Consider the following 19,280-nt stretch of genomic DNA (forward strand, 5'->3'; position numbering starts at 1 on the left):
TCTATATCACTAAATGACTAATGAGTGAGAACACGTATTGAACAAATCAATAATCAGATATGCTTAAAAAATCAAATATCAAAAAGATAAAACTGAAATCAATTTTTTTTATGCCAATGAGGAGTGACAGTAAAAAATAAGAACTTACCTTGAATCACAAACCAAGTCTGAAATCTAAATTTAAACATCCACACTAAGATAATTACAAAATCAGCCTACAAATATACCAAGAATGAACTGACCTATGTCTCAGCAAGAATTCATGCTTTTACCTTCAGTCAACTCAACGATGTGTGCCATAGATTTGGTTTTAAAATGCTACTTTTGGTTCGCCTACTGTCTGCAAGGTCATAACAAAACATTGAGAAGCACTGTTCAGTTTCTGTACACTAAATATTTGGAAGAAATTGCTAGGAAAGCTAAAGTCAACATGTGACTTTTATTAAAATAAATGTGAGGCTATTTGTTCTTATCACTGCACTGTCACTTTTTACTCTTCTAGTTATTCTATTTTGTTCAATGTAGCTTATTTTTTATCCTCTATTTTATACCTATAGCCTATTAATGTGTGATTTTATATTGCCTTGTGTTTGTTTTATATTTATACTTTGATTTGCCATGTTGTTGAAAGGAGCCAGACAAATAAACCTTCCATGTATATCAAAAAGGATTACTTCAAGACCCATGTAATGCTTTTATTTTGAAGTGTTTCCGGTCTTTCCTGGCTAATTCCTGTGGTATTGATGCAGCTGAGAAGATTTTTTTGTAGGAGGATTTTTTACATTAACGCGATTTTGTCGACTTTAAACCGCCTGCCCTGTCAGAGTGTGTGGTGAACTCGGACATGAAGGTTTAAGGGCTGCGTCGTCCTTCAGTGCCAGGTTAGTGAAGCACAGTGTCGCCATTGTTGTTCTAGCCATCGGTGAATGTTACCTCTGCGGGTTAGCTAATGTCCCAGCCGTAAAAAACGACTTCTTGTTGTACTTTTCAAAGTAAAACCTTTAATCGATGAACGTGGTTGTCTACGTTTTGCTATGGCACGAAATGCCGAACTCCATTAAAAAAAACGTCACTTTTTCGAAAGAGTAAGGCTCTTATATACAGTCTATGCTTCAAACGACAAAAACACAATATCTGCTGGTAAGTTCTGCACGTGTTGTTTAAATATTTGCTGTTTCATAATTAGCAAACGTTGATTCCTTTCCCTTGCTTGCTATATGTAGTATCGTTAGCTAGTAATGTGGGCAGTCGTTTGGTGTGAGCCATGTCCTGCGCAGTTAATTGAATGGTAAACTTAACTGCTGAATATTACGGATGCCGAATTTATCAGCAAACAGTGCCGATTCGTAAATTCGTAATAATTTGATCAGATATGCAGGTTACATGAAGCTACAAAGAAAACAAATTAAAATTTCTAGATAATTAGCGGGCGACACTTCTGCGCATTTCTGTTTTCTTGTAACGTTATTATTCCCCTCTGTGCAGGGTTTCTGGCGCCGCCACTTTGAAGGTATATGTAGGGTTAATGGGCTTGACACATAGCACAAAAGAAAAGGGCTTTGCAGCATACGTGAATTATCAATGGCCTGGTTTTGTATTTACGTTTCGAGACAAGTGGGAGTGCGCGATCCAATTTTGCGCTTTTATTTTGAAGTGCACCGTTTCAGTTTCCGTCGCGTCAACTCTGCAACTTGACAGTTGTTTTCAAAACAGGACTGCGAGCAGCTGAGCACTGCGGTGTTTCTGAGCAGCGTTGTTAGTCCGTCACCAGACTCCTCGGACTTGTCTCGTTTTACTGTCGGTTTCCTCGACGGCTTTTCTCCTTTGCAGATCTTTTATTTTTTAATACACAGATCCGGCGATTTATACAAATATATAATCACTAAATGACAGGCTCTCTCGCGCGCTGGGAGGACAGCTGGTGCGGCGATAACATCGAGGGGGTGATGCCCTTGACTTGGGGAGGAGGAGTTAGGAGGAGAAGGGGGGCACCATTATCCAACGTACTGAAAGAAATGGCATTGTAACGGTGTGATCTTCATTGGCAGGGTTGTCAGGGATGTGGCGCATGCTCTGCAAGTTCATTTCATCCCTGCCAGCAGCGGAGCAGCAGCGTCCTGCAAAGAGAAGCCATCGACTGGAAATGTTGTGCGTATGCAGGCAGCCCTGACCCTGGAGCTCCGCCGGCAGAGCTGAAGAGGCCTGAGCGGTCCCCACCTCTGGATTTGATGGTGGCAGAAGGCAAGTGGGAATGACAAGATAAACAAACCCAGAGGCTGCCTTGCCTGCGCTGCAGATACACTGAAGCTGTGAGTCCACTCTCTCTGGTTGACATTGTTGCTTTTTTTGGGCCTCTTTGTGTGCCAGACTGCCATTAATAATAAATGTAATAGGCAGCAGCCCCTGAACTGTAATTTTAGGTTTGGATCTGGGCCAATTTATTCATCTAACCCTTAAAGAAAGGTGGGTGTGACTGGAAATAATGGCAGGCCATGAAGAAGCAGAGCTGTCCGAGTCCCTTCAGAAGGAGGACGAGTTTTCCAGCGAGCCGGAGGAGCCAAACTTCAAATCTAAAAGTTTGCCTGTTTTAAATGAAGAAGCGCCTCAAGAGGAAACTTTACTGGCTAGTTCTGTGCAGATGTCCATAACGGCAGAAGAGAGTGCAGAATTTATCCAGCTCCAGGCCAAGAGTGAGTCCTTTCAGGCAGAGTCCCCGACAAGAACCAACTACCTGCCCAAGCCGGGGAAGTCTGCGCTGAACAGGCCAAGTTCATACATGGAGAACACGGAGATCCGTAGGAGTAAAAACATGGCGAGAAGGAAGCCCCCGGGGTTTTTCGCTTCCAGGCTGGCTCAGATTCGTCTGCCTAGTAGGAAGTTCCTGAGGGTTATCTTACAGGACTCTCGCTGTTTCCTGTTCTGCATGAGCTACCTGACGTTCATTCAGTCGCTCATGGTGTCCGGCTACCTCAGCAGCGTCATCACCACCATAGAGAAGAGGTACAGCCTGAGGAGCTCTGAATCAGGCCTCCTCGTCAGCTGTTTCGACATAGGGAGCCTCCTAGTGGTCGTCTTTATTAGCTACTTTGGTGGCCGTGGCCAGAGGCCTCGCTGGCTGGCGGTGGGCGGGGTTTTCATTGCAGTGGGCGCCGCCCTCTTCTCCTTACCTCACTTCATCTCCCCGGCCTACCAGATCCAGGAGGTCAACTCGTCCTCTGGCAACGAGGGCCTCTGCATGAACAGCAACGCCAGTGGCAGGGACCGCGTCGACATCACTTCCTGTCCCAGAGACCAGGAGGGCAACGAGCACAACCTGTACGTGGCGCTGTTCGTTATCGCTCAGATCCTGGTAGGCATGGGGTCCACTCCCATCTACACGCTGGGACCCACCTACCTGGACGACAACGTCAAGAAGGAGAACGCCTCGCTGTATCTAGGTAAGAGATTATGTGTCAGGAAGTGCTCAGAGCAGCTGATGTCACTGAGCAGTTTTTACCAGCTAGTAGGGCTGCCCTCAACCAAAGATTTTTTTTTAGTTAACCAGCAGTCATTAGTTCAAGCCATTAGTCGACTGGCCGTTGCACATTTATGATATTAATTTAATATTTTAATTATATATTTTTTGGCCATGAGTTCCAGGGCTAGCTCCTGTGCTAGTGGTATAAACATATGCCAGTGCTCCCTTGGTACTCCAAGCTCCAGGTCCAGGTAGAGTCACCTAATAGGGCCGCTATCTAGCTAATGGCAGCTAGAGTTAGCAGCAGGCGCCGGTAAGTGACGTCTGTTACAAGAGAAAAGGTCCATGTAACAACAGTCGCCTGATACCAGACTAAGTTAAAGTTTGTCGATTAAGACTCTTTTGATTCATTGGACTGTTGGGGAGCAGCCCTACTATCTAGTTTAAATATGAATAAGTCAGTGATGTTAGTTCTGCAGTGAGTAAATTGAATGAAAAATGGCAGATGTTTGGGTAGCAGCGCCTTTTGTTGTATTCGTGTTCTCTTGTTAGAATCGGTTGATGTTCACATCCAGCATGATGCAGCACCTGAAAATAACTCTGTCCTCCAAAGAAGCTGTGTTACAGCTCAGCAGAAACAAGGACACAAACAACCCCAAAATACAAAGGTCAGATTGGTAAAAACAGACAATTATGGTTCCTCATGTTCAGAAAGAAGGTACATCTGGAATGACGCTTGTATTCAGATATTTCTTCAAGTGTTCTCCTTGAGAAAAAGAGCGGGATTGAGTCACAGTTGACCATCTCAGTATTACTCTGCGCAGTTAACCAGTCATGTGTGATTTCACGTGATTTTAGGTTTAAGCCATGGTTCTGCTATTTGGGCGGCGAGAACCTAAACACACAGCGAAACCTGAACAATACAATAAAATGTAAGAAAGGAGAGTTTCCTCAGTGTGTCAGCATGAAGACAACCAACCAAGCAGGTGAGTTTGTACAATCAAGGCAGAAGCACACCATATGATTTTTAACCGATGATTTATTCAGCATTACACAATTAATGGCTGACCACAGATCTGCAACGGCTCTGAACAGGTTTTTTTTCATTAACCATGTCCGAACTCGGTTCTAAATATCAAACATGTTCATTACAGCTCAGAGGTCTGAGTTCCAACGCGTCACAGGCCAGGTGTCCACTGCGATCAGCTGTATCATACGGACTCACAACTTTTTGACTTTTGAGAGTAAAAACACAATCAGATACCGACATTTTGGGAAGATATTTTTGCCCATAACATAAATCTCACAAGCAAACAAAAAATAATATCTGGATTAACCCTCTGTCACTAAAGAAGGGCAGTATTAGGTGTTTAGAATAGGTTTATTTTCATTATCAATTAAACTGCTGATTATAGTTAAAAAAAAATTCAGTTTCCCAGAGCTGAGAGTGATATTTTGATATTGCTTGTTTTGTCCAGTCAACAAGCCAAAAAATTATAAAGTTGACTTTTTATGTGACAAATCTAGCAACCAACTAATGGAATAATCGACTAGTTGTTTAAGCTCTAGTTTTGAACATTCTGAACACGCAAATAGAGAAAGCAAAGGTGGATTACGTAGTTCTGGTTTGAATTGATGTTATTGATGCTATTTTTTGGCGGTGACAGTAGGAGGACCTTCCTCCACAAAGATACAAGAGACTTTTCAGAGCCACCTTTCAAACCCCTATTGGTGTTTAAAACACTGGCGAAATATATTTACTGAAGTACAAGCTATTTTTAAATTTAATATCAAATATTAAAACTCTAGAATAACATTTAACATATGACATTTTGAGCATCAGCAAAATAAATTATAAAATAGAAACAGAAATATCAATGTGTTGTCCCAAATCACAAAAAAAAATCAAATATTCTGATATTTGTGACTATAGGTACTTGGTCAAACGCATGTGGACACGTGAACATTGCACCCATATGTGATTGTTGAGCTTGTTATTCCAAAACCATGAGCGTTAATCTGCTGCTGTAACAGCCCCCAGGCTTTGGAAAAGGCTTTCCACCAGATGTCGAACCTGGCTGCAGGGATTTGCTCCTATTCAGCCTCAGGTCTGGCTCGCTGTCGGCGTTCCAGTTCATCCCAACGGTGTCGGATGAGGTCAATGTCAGGGCCCTGTGCAGGCCAGTTCTTCTACAACAAACAGTGGAAAAAAATTCTTTGAGGAGCTGGGTTTGTGCCTACGGTACCATTTTCATGTTCAAATGAACAAACACAAACTGTTGCCACAAAGTTGGAAGAACATTATTGTGTGCAGCCCAAAGAAACACTGGTCAGGCTCTTTCAGCAGCTGTAGACAATGTGGGACTGCACATTCAGTTCGTTCACTGTGTGTTCAGCAGCTTTGGCAGCGTGATGCAACTGCAATAAGCATCCAGCCAGGGCTGCTAGAATTATGTTATATTATGAATGCTTCATTTTTTTTATTAGATATGCGGTACCCCCAAAAATAGCTTATGAAACAAGAAATAGTAATCCAACACCATTAACTTTAATGAGCATCTTAGAGCACAAGAGGATGACAGCAGTGCAGTGTTTCCTCAGGTTAACTGGTTGGGGCAGATGGGCCACCGGCGGCTTAAGCTAATAATGGTGACTAGCAACTTCCAGCAGTTATAAACCCCCGTCATCTTGGACTAGAGCAGAATCGTTTTATCTCAATTATAATTGAAAAACAAATTAAATGTACAGCTACACCATTTATCTTGTCACCTTATGTACCTAAAGTTAATGAGTAGGCCCCAGTACTTAAAGGCACATTAGCATCAAGGCTGCCTTGAACCTGAGTTTCTGTGGACCCCGTATTTGCCGCCTACATGTCAAGACACTTCCTCCTGATAGTTCTGCGGCCAAATCGACCTTCGAACTGCTCCCCCTCTTCCTTTCCCCTTCAAATGCTTCCCTAGAAGTTCTCGCTCCAGTGGTCTCAAACAAGGGAAAGCCAAATGAAACCAACAAATGAGAGCTGGGTTATGAAAGAGTAGGGGAAGCTGAGGGAAGATGTTACATTGGTGGTACATTCCTGTTGTTTGGGGGTGGGGTGGGGGGGTGAAAGGTTTTGCAACCAGACAACCAGAGTAGCAAAAAGAGAGGACGTGATCACTGGAGCAGCTGGTTGGTGTTAAGAGAGTTTTTATAAATGTGCCACTCTTGGCTGCCATTTGCAAAATGCGTCAGCCTGTTGGTCCTAATGTCAAGGCCAAAAAAACAACAACAGTAAATTCCCATATACAGTGGACTGTATGGCCTAAAGTATTTGGACACCTAAACATTTCACCCATGTCAAAACACAAGGAAGAAAAGGTCTGCAATAGTGTTGGAAAATGAAATTTATAGAAATAAAGTAACCAGAGTGGTGCAATGGCTCCCTGTCACCTGCCAAACGCTGTTGAATATTTGGCAACGGATCAGTGGAGCAGCCAGTCGGTACTACAGAGTTACCAGCAGTGCTCTGGAAAATGAGTGTCAAAAGTGATTTTAACAACTTCAGTTAGTTCTTATAATAATCATGAGGAAAACTGTCCGAAGTGTCAGAAATAAGGATTATTATAAGTGATAATGATGAATTTAGAGCTTATCAAAAAAAACCCACATTTTTTGTTTCTCTCTATGGAAGTGCAAAATTAAATCACTGAAGTACCCTTTTAAAATGAACCTTAAATATATTAAGATTAAATATTTAAATAAATGTTTAAGAATGTTTGGGGAGAGAACAATGCGCCTTTGAATATGCAGAAACAATTATGCCAACGTGATCCTGTCACCCTGAGTATCTTCTGTATCTTGTACTGTAGAGCTGCCTGTGACCTACTCATGTCCTACTGTTTGGCTGCAGAAACGTGTTGATGTGTTTGGTTGGTTTACTGGCAGCTGACCGCTTTGCCAGTCACTGGAACGAGGACACCATCCGTTTTCATCGCAGTGCAGTCCAGTAACCTGAAAAACACAAACCAGTAAAGTCCTGCCAGTTTGATGCTGGTAAATGTTGTGCAGCAGCTTAGCTGCACTGGCCATTATTTTCCAAAGAAAGCGGCTATTTGTTTGAGAAAGGTTTTATACATGGCTGAGGTGGAAAAGTTGGTCTGTTGATTTAAAAACAAAATGCGACTAAGTGCATTAGAAACAGACTTGGCAAATAAATCATGAAATACATGAAGCATGTCACGTCAGCCGTCACTGAAGAGACAAAACATGGCGGCAGAAGGAAACATCAGATGTGTGTGGATCGGTGAGGAGACTGTAACGGTTCTCAAATTAATACATGAAATAAACATAAGTGGAATATTTACATCAAAATTTCCACACGTTTTGATGGTCGACTGGTGCTCTTAATTTCGTGATCTCGTTGCATCTTCTTCTGCAGTGGTTTAATAGCACATGGCTGGAGAATTAGTGCCACCAGCTGTTAGTCTTGTACAGCACTGGTGGAAGGAAATGCAAATTTCCTGAAAATTCGGTTACATTTGCGTGGAAACTTTTTTTGTGTAATTTGTGTTTTGTCAGTTAACTTACCTTTTTTAGAGGATGCATAAAAACAGTCTTGTGTTTTTGCTTGCAATTTGTTTGTGAAATACCCTTCAGGAGCATTTGTTTTCAGATTTGATGCTCTTCCTGTCTTTTGCCTGAGTTGAGATCTATAGTGTGTTTGATATTAACCATGAACTGTGCACAAAGGGCTGACTGTACAAAGCTAGGCCTCTTATGCTACTTAGCCTACTTAGGTTATTATGTTAAAGGCAGAACATGAGATGAGCGGAGACGGATGGTGTCTTAAAGTAAATCTGCAGCTGTATTGTGGAGTCAGCAGGAATGCCATCTAGATAGACCACTGCTGTATTCATTTAGCCCACTGCTTTACCTCTGCAGACACTTTTACAACAAAGATTGATCAAGTGCTTACAAAAGCAGAGGGGGGATTTCCTGGCACAGGCCCATTCCCAATCTGTACCATTTGTCGGATAATCCCTTATCAGATCAAAGGTGTCTTCTGGTTTAGCTCAGTTGCTAATGGAGATAAAATGCCAACAGGGAAGATTTAAACTTTTCTGGTGAATCTTAAGTCAGATGGCCATGCCCACTGGGAACAGGACCAGCCTAGCAGAAGCCCAATGCAACATATTCTGTTTGGGCCCTGCCCCACCTCGAAATAAGAACAGCAGGTTTATTCCTAGTTATTTATTATTAAAAGGCGGAATCCAACTGGAGACGAGCCCATATTAACACAAGACATGAGCTTTGAAGCTACTTGATGTTGTGGTTACTATTGGTACCTCTGATAAAGAAACATGGCCAAAGGTATGTGGACACCTGACCACCATATGTGATAGTTGAACACATGGGCATTAATGTGCTCTCATTCAACAGCCTCCACTCTTTTGGTTTCATGGTTACCACCACAGTATGTTTGAACCTAGTGGCAGGGATTTGCTCCCATTCAGCAATAAGACCAGTTCATCCCAACGGTGTTGGATTGGGTCAAGGTCAGGGTTCTGTGCAGGCCAGTCAAGTTCTTCGACACCAAACTGGGAAAAGCATTTCTTTATGGAGCTGGCTTTGTGCACAGGGACTGGATATGGCCTTTCCTAAACAGTTGTCACAGAAGATAAAATATATATATATATATAGTACAAACAGGAAAATGAATACATTAGAAATACAGTTTCAATGCAGTAAAAGTATTATAATAAGACAGAAAAGAGCAGTTGAGGAAATGAATTGATAAAGTAGTAGAATCACTGGCAGTAGAGTAGTACTTATTATGCTGATAACACTACTGATAAAAGTGCTACTACTGCTGTTTCTACTGACTGATAAGATATTTTCTCATTGTATCAGTGTATACAGTATGTCAACCGATAAGAAACTGTAGTGAAGTCATTTGGAAACCGTGAATGTACACGGTAGATTTATTTATCCTTTTACAACACAGGGTTGTATAACAAGTTACAAAACAAAGTTATTCTTGTTATGCTACTCACAAAACAAATGTTATATACAAACATTATATACCGAAGATGTGTGAATATAATAAGTCATAGACTATAAATTACTGTACATAGTTCATTGACCAGAGTGCAAGTTTTGGTGCAAGTGGAGTAACAAGAGCTTGTGCGACCAAAATGAGATGACGTCCTAATTTAGGCCTAGTTTATGCCGTTACCACACTGTTTTGTGCCAGTATGGGTGCAGCACACTTGTTGTCTGCTGCAGCACAAACATTCTGGTGCATTTTGGCCCTGTTTTGCTTTAGCCTGCATATGAGATCATGCCCAACGGCGTAACAGACATCCCTTAGAATAATTCAGCACAGTATTGCTTTGTAACCCCAATAAGAGACGCTCTGTTTGGTGCCAATGCGCAGCAGCGGGCCATGCTGCAGCCACTTGAAATTTTTATGTGCCAGCTCAGAGTCGCAATGTGGTCCTCACTGGGTTTATCAGCGTCAGTTTGTGGTTGGCATGCTTTTTCATGTGACCTCAAACTGTGGTTTTGAGTATTTGTGTAGGTTGGAACCCCATGTTGGGTATAACTGTCAGAGCTGTTTGTGTGGTACTATAACAATGACAGTAATGAGGAAAAGAATTGTTGATTTCATTGACATTTCAATTTTGCTAAAAGGTTTGCAGTGGACTCAGATATGTCTGCATGTCCCACTGATAAAAACAGGTCTGTAAATCCATGTCAGAGGAAATTGTGTTCCTTTTTTCTCAGAGATTAATCAAGGTATTTGACAACCTTGCTCTCACTCTAGACTTTATCTAAGCTTTATCGGCCTGATGTCATGTTCATGTCAGCTGTTTCAGCTGTGCTAGTGGTTGCCAGGAGCAGTTAACTTAATGTTTATCAGTGTTTGCATGTTGATAGATCAAATATGTCGGTTTAAGAGTCATTCTCTAAGTGAACAACCAGTGTAGCTGTGTCAATCTAATCGATGTTGCTATTTTATGTTGTTTTATTTCAAGGATTTAGCCATTTTGCTTGGGACATTCTGGTTATCTACACCCCTTTACTTCGGCTTTTTTGTATGTCTAGTATGTAGTGGAGTCCTGTATAATTGAGTGGTCAACTTTATATAAAGTAGAAGCAGATGCAGGTATACCAATATGAAACTGTATTTAAAAAAATCTCTTACAATCAGCTTTTATAGCAATTTCCTACTTCACTTTACCAACCTTTCCACCTCAGTAAAAAGTTTTTTGTCAGGTCTCAAGTGTTTTATGCACAAATTGAAAACAAGCATGAAACATGTGCAATATTGGTAACTTTTAAGCCTTGACGTGGCTTGGCTTCCAGTTGTCCTTCAGAACAATTTGAATTCTTTACAAGCCTGAGTAAATACGTGCAGCCTAAACTGCTGGAATCTCCTCACAACTGCTGCATTGCTCCTGTTAAAATCACAGTTACTGAAACAGCAACAGTAGGGTCAAAGCTGGCATCCTGCTGGAGTATTCTAGGGGTACTGCTGGTATTGGGTACAGGGAAAGGAGCTCTAGATCAAGTTTGGTTTCTTGTTGTTGTGTTGTAGAGGAAGTAAAAGATCCTCACCAGAGGTTTGTATTAGTTGCTGTTTACTCATCTCAGTACTTTTAGTCCTGCAGAGACAGTGAGAGATTTCCACAGCATGCTATGGCTTGGTTTGACCCCGTTTTTTTACTCTGGCTATTTAATTTTCCACTGCAGATAGTACTCCCTTAATGTAGGAAAGAGTCTTAGCCGATAGCTGTAAGATATAAAATACCTTTATTTTCCCTGAGGGGAAATTTGTTTTGTTATAGCAGTGCCAAGTGAAACTGCCGTGACTTCACCTTTAACGCGACACAGACACACACTATCTCTGGATCCTTTCATTGGCAACCAGACAGAGGAACGCTGTGGTTTTGCAGGCTGCTGTAGCGGGATTGTGCAGGGTGTCCTGTTTCGGCCAAGTGACGATTCTAGTGATGATTCTCTCTGACCAATCACTGGACTGCAGTGTTTTAACTCCACCTTTATAGTATCGCCTCATTTCTTGTCATCTCTATCGGATGGTCAGTCACCACTTGGACCAGTCTACGTAATCACTGACATGATTTAGAACTTGTTAATGTTGAGCTGTGGATTGACAGTCTTGTTGTCCAGCAGTTGCTGTCCGCAGCTCGTTAAACGCAGACCAGCTGAGGATCAGGAAAATACTTTTCACCAGATTTCATGGAGGCAGGGAGTCTCATGTCGATGCTGGCAGCCTGTTGGGATATTGTAGCGAGACAGTGCTGTGTCAGCAGGTTGCCATGACAACGCCGTCATCCCGTAACTTTATTGTGTCTCCCCTCGTCCATCTCACCACGGTCCGGCCTGGTCTGGCCTCAGCTGTGCCTGTCTGTCTCTCAAACATTACGTCACATGGCTCCTCTACTGGCTTTTACTTTTGCTGTCATGCGGGCAGAAAATACAGCTACAGTGTTGTAACTGTATGTCACAAATAAACCCATAAACCCATCCATCAACTGTCTGATAAAACCTCAAATAAAACTGGCCAAGTCCGATCCTGATTTATGTTTTTGATTTATGTTTGATGGATTGAAAGCTTATAAGCCTTTTGCTTGTTGATTGAGGTTCACATCTTTCCGAAGCTCTGGGAAACGTAGAACACACAGTAATTTCAAAACTACATTTTACATTTATTAACGGTCTTTTGGCAGCCGTGACTCTCACACAGCTTTTCTACTAATTTACAGCCGCCATCAGTGTCTTTTACGGCCATGTTGTGTGTTGCTGGCCCACTTGGCCCACACCCGTGTAATCTTGGTTGTAGGGAGGCAAATGACTCTAGATGCAACTTTTGTTAGTGAAGCAGTAACACAGGAAAGAGAGCTCTCTGTACGCATTATGTGTGTGATGGCGATGCAACAACTTGGCAGCAGTAGCGTGCCCATAATCACTGTGATGAACCCTGCTGAGGCTATTATGACAGTGTATTCAGCAGTTACCAACACATTACTATAATAGAGAGTTGCCTCTCAGTTGTGTGCATGGGTAGGAAGAAAACGGGATAAAATTTTTGCTAATTAGCTACCTGCTCACAGCAAGAGCTGCCGTTGCCGCCAGTGAAACATGACTCACAGCTCTGTTCAGAATGTGTTTCAAACCAGATATGACCAGTTCAGACTGCTTGGCTGAATCTACCTGTTGTATAACAGGCAACATTGTGTATTAAAAGGTACACTGTGTTACTTCAGCACTGGATGACAGTTATGCAGGGATTACCTTCTGAAATGCTCCCTATGTCATTATTGTTCTATTATAACTCGGCCATGAGACACATCAGACTACATGTTAAAAGTTGACCGATATTATCTTGTGGTTTTAATTCACCTGCACGACATGCAAAGGTGATCAGTCAGAACAGACCAGAGAGACACTTTTTAAATTATTACACACATGCGCTTACTGTTATATTTATTTACTTTTTTAAAAATATTTTATGGAATTTTTATATTTTCTATATTTTTGTATTATTATTATTTTATTTTGTATTAACACACACAAACACAACTTGTGCTATTTTATTTTCTTATCTAATGAAATGTATGAAATTAATTGTCCTTAATGTACTGTATATATAGCTTTGGCAATATTGTTGCTCTACATTCATGCCAGTAAAGCTAATTTGACACTAGTAAGCAGGGACTTTTTTTCTCACACGTGATTAGAGCATCAACTTAAAAATTATTTTCTTTATTGATTAATCAGGCAATTATTTTCTCAATTAATCAGTGAAGTGCCAATCACAATTTCCTGCAGCATAAGGTGACATATTCAGATAGCTTGTTTTGTCCAATTAATATTCCAAAACCCCAAAATATTTAATATACTTTTACGGTTATAGAGATTGTTACTGTAGTAACTAGATCATGATTTTAAACAATCGCATTCGTCATTAAACAGCATATTTTTTTCATCTGTTATTGATTTGCACAACACAGAAACCTGCTGGTCTGCTAGTCATTCTCTCTGAAGTTTGAATTGAGGATAAATGGATTTCAGTTTTTCAGATTCGGTGGCGCGTCGGTGCAGTGGTTAGCACTGTCGCCTCACAGCAAGAAGGTATCACATCTCATTATCTTCTTCTGTGCTGTTCTCTCCTTGAACCGTCTACCCTCTCCATCTCCATGTCTTTCTTTAGTTCTTTTTGGGTTCTCATGTTCTGTCTGGCTCATCATTATCTCCGCAGTGCCCTGTTGTCTGCTTTACCTTCAGCAGTCTGGGCGTCTTTTATCCCTCTGCTGATGGTTTGCATCACGTTATGTAATACGGGCAGCCCGCCAGCCAAGGGTTTTCCCTCTTCTCCTGCTAGATAAGGGATTATCCACGTTGCCACTGGGTCCCCTTGGAAAACCCATTCCTATGCTTTATCTGGCTTTCCAAGTTAGCTGATATAATAGTCTAGGGCCAGAAAACATCCTTCTGTGAAGATGCTCATGCTGGTGTTGGCGTTTTTTGGAATATCTCGAAGTTTTGATGGGGAACGGCTGAAAATGAGGAATGTCTACAGTAAGGAGAGTTAAACATATAGATCAGTTTTCATACAACGGGGATTTGCTATAGGTGTATGTAATTCATTTTGCAACAGGTGAAAATGGCATCATTCTGTCTCCAGCTTCCCGAATGTGTGGATTTGTTTTATTCCATCGTTAAATTTTATATTTTTGTGGTTTTGACTGTTGTACAGATGAAATATTGACGTTTAATAAAGAGTAAGTGATAAATCGTAAAAACAGTTGTCAAGTAAATAGATAATCATGTTATCAATGGATTTTAATTTGTTTTATTCAGTGTTGTTCAAATAAATGATTGTCATATAATGCATAACAGTGGACCCTAGTTTATTATTTTGAACATTAATTTGATTATTTTATTTAATGTGCATTATGATATATGCATAGGAAACCATTCTTATGAAACTGTCAGTCATTAATTGTGTTGCTTTCCCACCACCGTCCACAAAGTAATTGCTAGTCTTTGAGAATTCATGAAAAATAAAGATAAAACAGACATTATAATTCAAAGAAGAAGGCGTAACAAACCAAACGTCAGAAAACGTGAACTGATTGCTGAAATGCAAAGGTAAACAATAAAAATTACACATAGAAAGCAAAAACAAACAATAATTTAAACAAATAAATTGTATTAGTTTTTGTTTTTCGTAGACTTTTTGAAGGAAAATCTACCTTATCTGTATAAGAGTGTTCCAGTAAGGAAGCACTCCACAGAGAACTATTCCCATTATATATTTTGTTTTGCAGACACGGCAACAACCAGATGACTTGCGCTCACTTTAGTTTTATTATAAGTATGACAAAACCAGTACAAAGAAGTGTAGTGTGTTGTTCATATAATTGCCATCATTGCTGTTGACGCATTTCTAGCAGGCTGTTATTTTATTTTGAAAAGTGTACTGCTACAGTGATTAAAAATTCTACATCAGACGTCTTTGAAAGTACTACTGACATGAACCCAGCGCTCCCAGTGAGTTCCCAGAGCAGTTAGATAACGTTCAGTCTGGTCCAGTGCCTGGCTCAGCTTTGAGTTTTTAAGTCACGCCACCGGATTTTTGTGTTTGCTTTCAACACCAGCCAAAGACTTTTAAGATGTTAATTCCCTCTAATTGGAGAAATCTTATTCTCAACCTCAAGCAGGCCCCTTATGACACGGTCATATGATCTGCACGCATGACCCACACACACACACCGCCTTTTGTACCCAAATCTTAATGCTAGATTAGTTTGATTTGAAGCGTTGCATAAGGGTTAAAGTTAGGCATTGAGTTTTAGATAATTGAATAACTCTGACACACGTTGACATGTGGTAGTTCCTCTCAAACAATTATTGCTAAAATCCTGTTCAAAGAAGTCCAAAGAAGTGATCAGGATTACACTGCTGGCCTAAAATGTTTAGCAGTTGTGTACATGAAACTGTTCGATCAGCAGCTGGTTAGCAACTTTCTCCTGCCACTACCTGTGGTTTCCTGATCACTTCTTATACAGTGGGGAGAACAAGTATTTGATACACTGCTGATTTTGCAGGTTTTCCTACTTACAAAGCTTGTAGAGGTCTGTGATTTTTATCATAGGTGCACTTCAACTGTGAGAGACGGAATCAAACAAAAATCCAGAAAATCATATGTATTTGTATGTATGATTTTTAAATAATTAATTTGCATTTTATTGCATGACATAAGTATTTGATACATCAGAAAAAATATTTAGAACAGAAACCTTTGTTTGCTATTACAGAGATCATAAGTTTCCTGTAGTTCTTTACTAGGTTTGCACACACTGCAGCAGGGATTTTGGCCCACTCCTCCATACAGACCATCTCCAGATCCTTCAGGTTTCAGGGCTGTCGCTGGGCAATACGGACTTTCAGCTCCCTCCAAAGATTGTCGATTGGGTTCAGGTCTGGAGACTGGCTAGGCCCCTCCAGGACCTTAAGATGCTTCTTACGGAGCCACTCCTTAGTTGCTCTGGCTGTGTGTTTTGGGTCGGTGTCATGCTGGAAGACCCAGCCACGACCCATCTTCAATTCTCTTACAGAGGGAAGGAGGTTGTTGGCCAAGATCTCGCAATACATGGCTCCATCCATCCTCCCCTCAATATGGTGCAGTCATGCTGTCCCCTTTGCAGCAAAGCATCCCCAAAGAATGATGTTTCCACCTCCATGCTTCACAGTTGGGATGGTGTTCTTGGGGTTGTACTCGTCCTTCTTCCTCCAAACACGGCGAGTGAAGTTTAGACCATAAAGCTCTATTTTTTCTTATCAGACCACATGACCTTCTCCCATTCCTCCTCTGGATCATCCAGATGGTCACTGGCAAACTTCAGACTGGCCTGGACATGCGCTGGCTTGAGCAGGGGGGCCTTGCGTGCGCTGCAGGATTTTAATCCATGACGGCGTAGTGTGTTACTAATGGTCCTGCTGTGTATGCATATGCCTATTGTCCTGTAGCCCATCCCAGCCTTGTGCAGGTCTAAAATTTTATTCCTGATGTCCTTACACAGCTCTCTGGTCTTGGCCATTGTGGAGAGGTTGGAATCTGTTTGAGTGTGTGGACAGGTGTCTTATACAGGTAACGAGTTCAAACAGGTGCTGTTAATACAGGTAATGAGTGGAGAACAGGAGGGCTTCTTAAAGGAGAACTAACAGGTCTGTGAGAGCCGGAATTCTTACTGGTTGGTAGGTGATCAAATACGTGACATGCAATAAAATGCAAATTAATTATTTAATTTGTGATTGACAATGTGATTTTCTGGATTTTTGTTTTGGATACTGCCTCACAGTTGAAGTGTACCTATGATAAAAATTACAGACCTCTACATGCTTTGTAAGTAGGAAAACCTGCAAAATCAGCAGTGTATCAAATACTTGTTCTCCCCACTGTAGGTCTGTGGAGGGAAAAGGGCAATACAAGAAGTACTGAATAAAATGTCAGGAAAAATCAGTCTAAGAGGGCTTTCACACCTACCTCGTTTGGTCCAGACTTTCAGACTTTTCAGTTTGGTCTGAACCAAAATTGCAGGCGTGAAACCTCCCCCAGAACACAGTCCAAACAGATGAAATTTGGTCCGACGAAAAGCGGTAGTCTCGGTCCGGATCAAATGGAACCATGGTTAGGTTCATTTCTGATGTGAAAGCATTTTTTGAATGGTTCGGACTTTCAGACTATTTACAGGAAGTTTGGTGGTTGACGTGTGAACTGGAAAAACAAACAAATGCACGGAGAAATGCATTGAAATAAGGACACAATTATAAATCTCCTGTGACAGATCATCCTTTCAATCATATGGCCACTATAGAAGCACACTGCCACATACAACTTTGGCTAGCTGGTGAAGAAAGTGGAACATCCAGCAGTTAAAGAGCCAGATATGTTTCTCAGGAGTTTGTGGAGGCATAACCAGAGCTAATAGGAGAGTGAATACATTCAGCTGGATAGAAACACAACTCAGGTGGGATGATAATGTTGCTCTGTGTCTGCTGGATTTGGAAGAAAGCAATTGTTTTATGTGATGCAACTTTAAAAGACAGCAAAATGTGGTGACTTTTTGTCTCTCAGTTTGTTTTAATGGTTTATGTTGCTCAGTGGCTGAAAATTGATGACTGTAGCTGTAACATATTCTTATCTCATTTCTTCTCCTCAGCCATTATGTATGTGATGGGAGCACTGGGTCCAGCAGCTGGTTACCTACTGGGGGGAGTCCTCATCGGCTTTTACGTGGACCCCAAGACTGTTGTCAACATTGATCAAAGCGACCCCCGCTTCATTGGCAACTGGTGAGAACAACCTGGCTGCTATGGTTCAGTACCTTAGTTCGGATATTATAGACATCTTGTAATTCAAAGGATAAGTCTAGTGTTATTGTTCATTATTTTATTACTATTGAAAACAAGTCAATGAGCCACACTGTTCCTTCATTACCATGAACAGACGTTTATTTTGACTCAATCGCACAATTGACCAAATGTAGATTAATCCACCTCTGAATGTGGTCCCCAACAAATGCACCATTTCCTCTCATTGGAATAATGTTTGTTAAAATCTACAGTGACCAGCTATTTAAGGGAAATTACGGAGCCGTAAAAAAAAAAAAATTAAACATCATTAGAAGCAATAGTGTTGGTGCTACAGAGTCAGTCTATTCAAGGGATTTGTTGATAAAAACAAAATGATCCTTTGTGAAATTAATCTAATTTGCACTAAACAAGCCTGATAATCTGTCATATGATGTTGCCTTTCAGTGCTCAACACTTTTCAGTGCTCGGTAGTAGGGACAGCACTGAGGTAGGATACCAAGCCCCAATTAGTTAAATTGACTATTTTTCCATTACTCAGCTTGTAATGTCTTGGTGGCAGACGTCTGAAAGCATCATATAATACTGTCCCAAAAAATAAGTAATGCGAAAACTGGAACCAATAAAGGCAATTGATTACATTTGAGATTATACTGTGGGCAGGAAGCTTAACAAATCAAAAATCGGCCAAAATGCAGCGCCACTTTCAATACATAAAGATGTTTTTCCTGTTTCTTGTACATATCTCCATCTGTAAATCTGTTGGCATGTATGAGATGCGGTTAGTCATCTATTTACAGCTCTCAGTGATGCCATCCTTTAACTGACAGCATAACCAGTGACTCACTAGCTGACAGCCATGGGCTTCCTACATGAATTATAGGTGAAGATAGCAGGAAGGGGATGAGTGTACCAGTGATTTTGCACAAGCCTGACTACAGTTTATTTATTCATGTGCACAATAATGAGGCACAGAGACTGTCCAGACTGACAGTCTTTGATAGCATGTAGCACAGAGTTAAGTGTCTCATTCATAACTGACTCGCTTAAATTCACCTCCTCATGGCACTTTGATAAACAGTGTTTTCCTGTATTTTTTTAAAAAATATTTTATTCAAATCCTCCCTTGTCTGTCTAGGTGGAGCGGGTTCCTGCTGTGTGCCGTGGCCATGCTGCTGGTCATCTTCCCCATGTTCACCTTCCCCAAGAAGCTGCCACCCCGACACAAGAAGAAGAAGAGGAGGAAAAAGCTGAGCCTGGACGACCTGTCCAGTGACGACGACGTCCTCAAGGAGAAGAGCAACAACAAGAGTCAGACGGTCACCTCATCCATGGGCTTTGGAAAAGACTTCAGAGGTACCAGAAAATACTGCGACATGTCGGCGAGGGCTGCTGATGTCACTGAGGATGTCCCCTCTAAATGAAGAGTCTCCTAGAG

General features: G+C 41.3%; 1 protein-coding gene across 3 annotated transcripts in view; it reads left to right on the plus strand.

The window, feature by feature from the left end:
* Positions 1-745: 745 nt before the first annotated feature.
* Positions 746-19,280, plus strand: part of LOC119901662 (solute carrier organic anion transporter family member 5A1-like) — a 37,920-nt gene continuing 19,385 nt past the window's right edge. Inside the window, exons 1-4 of one of the 3 annotated variants that reach the window (XM_038717234.1) lie at positions 746-881; positions 2,049-3,437; positions 17,692-17,824; positions 18,981-19,198. In XM_038717234.1, the coding sequence (XP_038573162.1) occupies positions 2,483-3,437; positions 17,692-17,824; positions 18,981-19,198 (1,306 nt within the window). In that variant the 5' untranslated portion in view covers positions 746-881; positions 2,049-2,482. Of the gene's footprint in view, positions 882-993; positions 1,141-1,714; positions 3,438-17,691; positions 17,825-18,980; positions 19,199-19,280 lie in introns of those variants that run through there. The other 2 variants (XM_038717236.1, XM_038717233.1) reach the window with 2 other exon arrangements.

This window comes from Micropterus salmoides, unplaced genomic scaffold (assembly GCF_014851395.1).
Source record: "Micropterus salmoides isolate LMB-PRFRI ecotype aquatic unplaced genomic scaffold, ASM1485139v1 Ms_hic_scaffold_14, whole genome shotgun sequence".
Taxonomy (NCBI): Eukaryota; Metazoa; Chordata; class Actinopteri; order Centrarchiformes; family Centrarchidae; genus Micropterus; species Micropterus salmoides.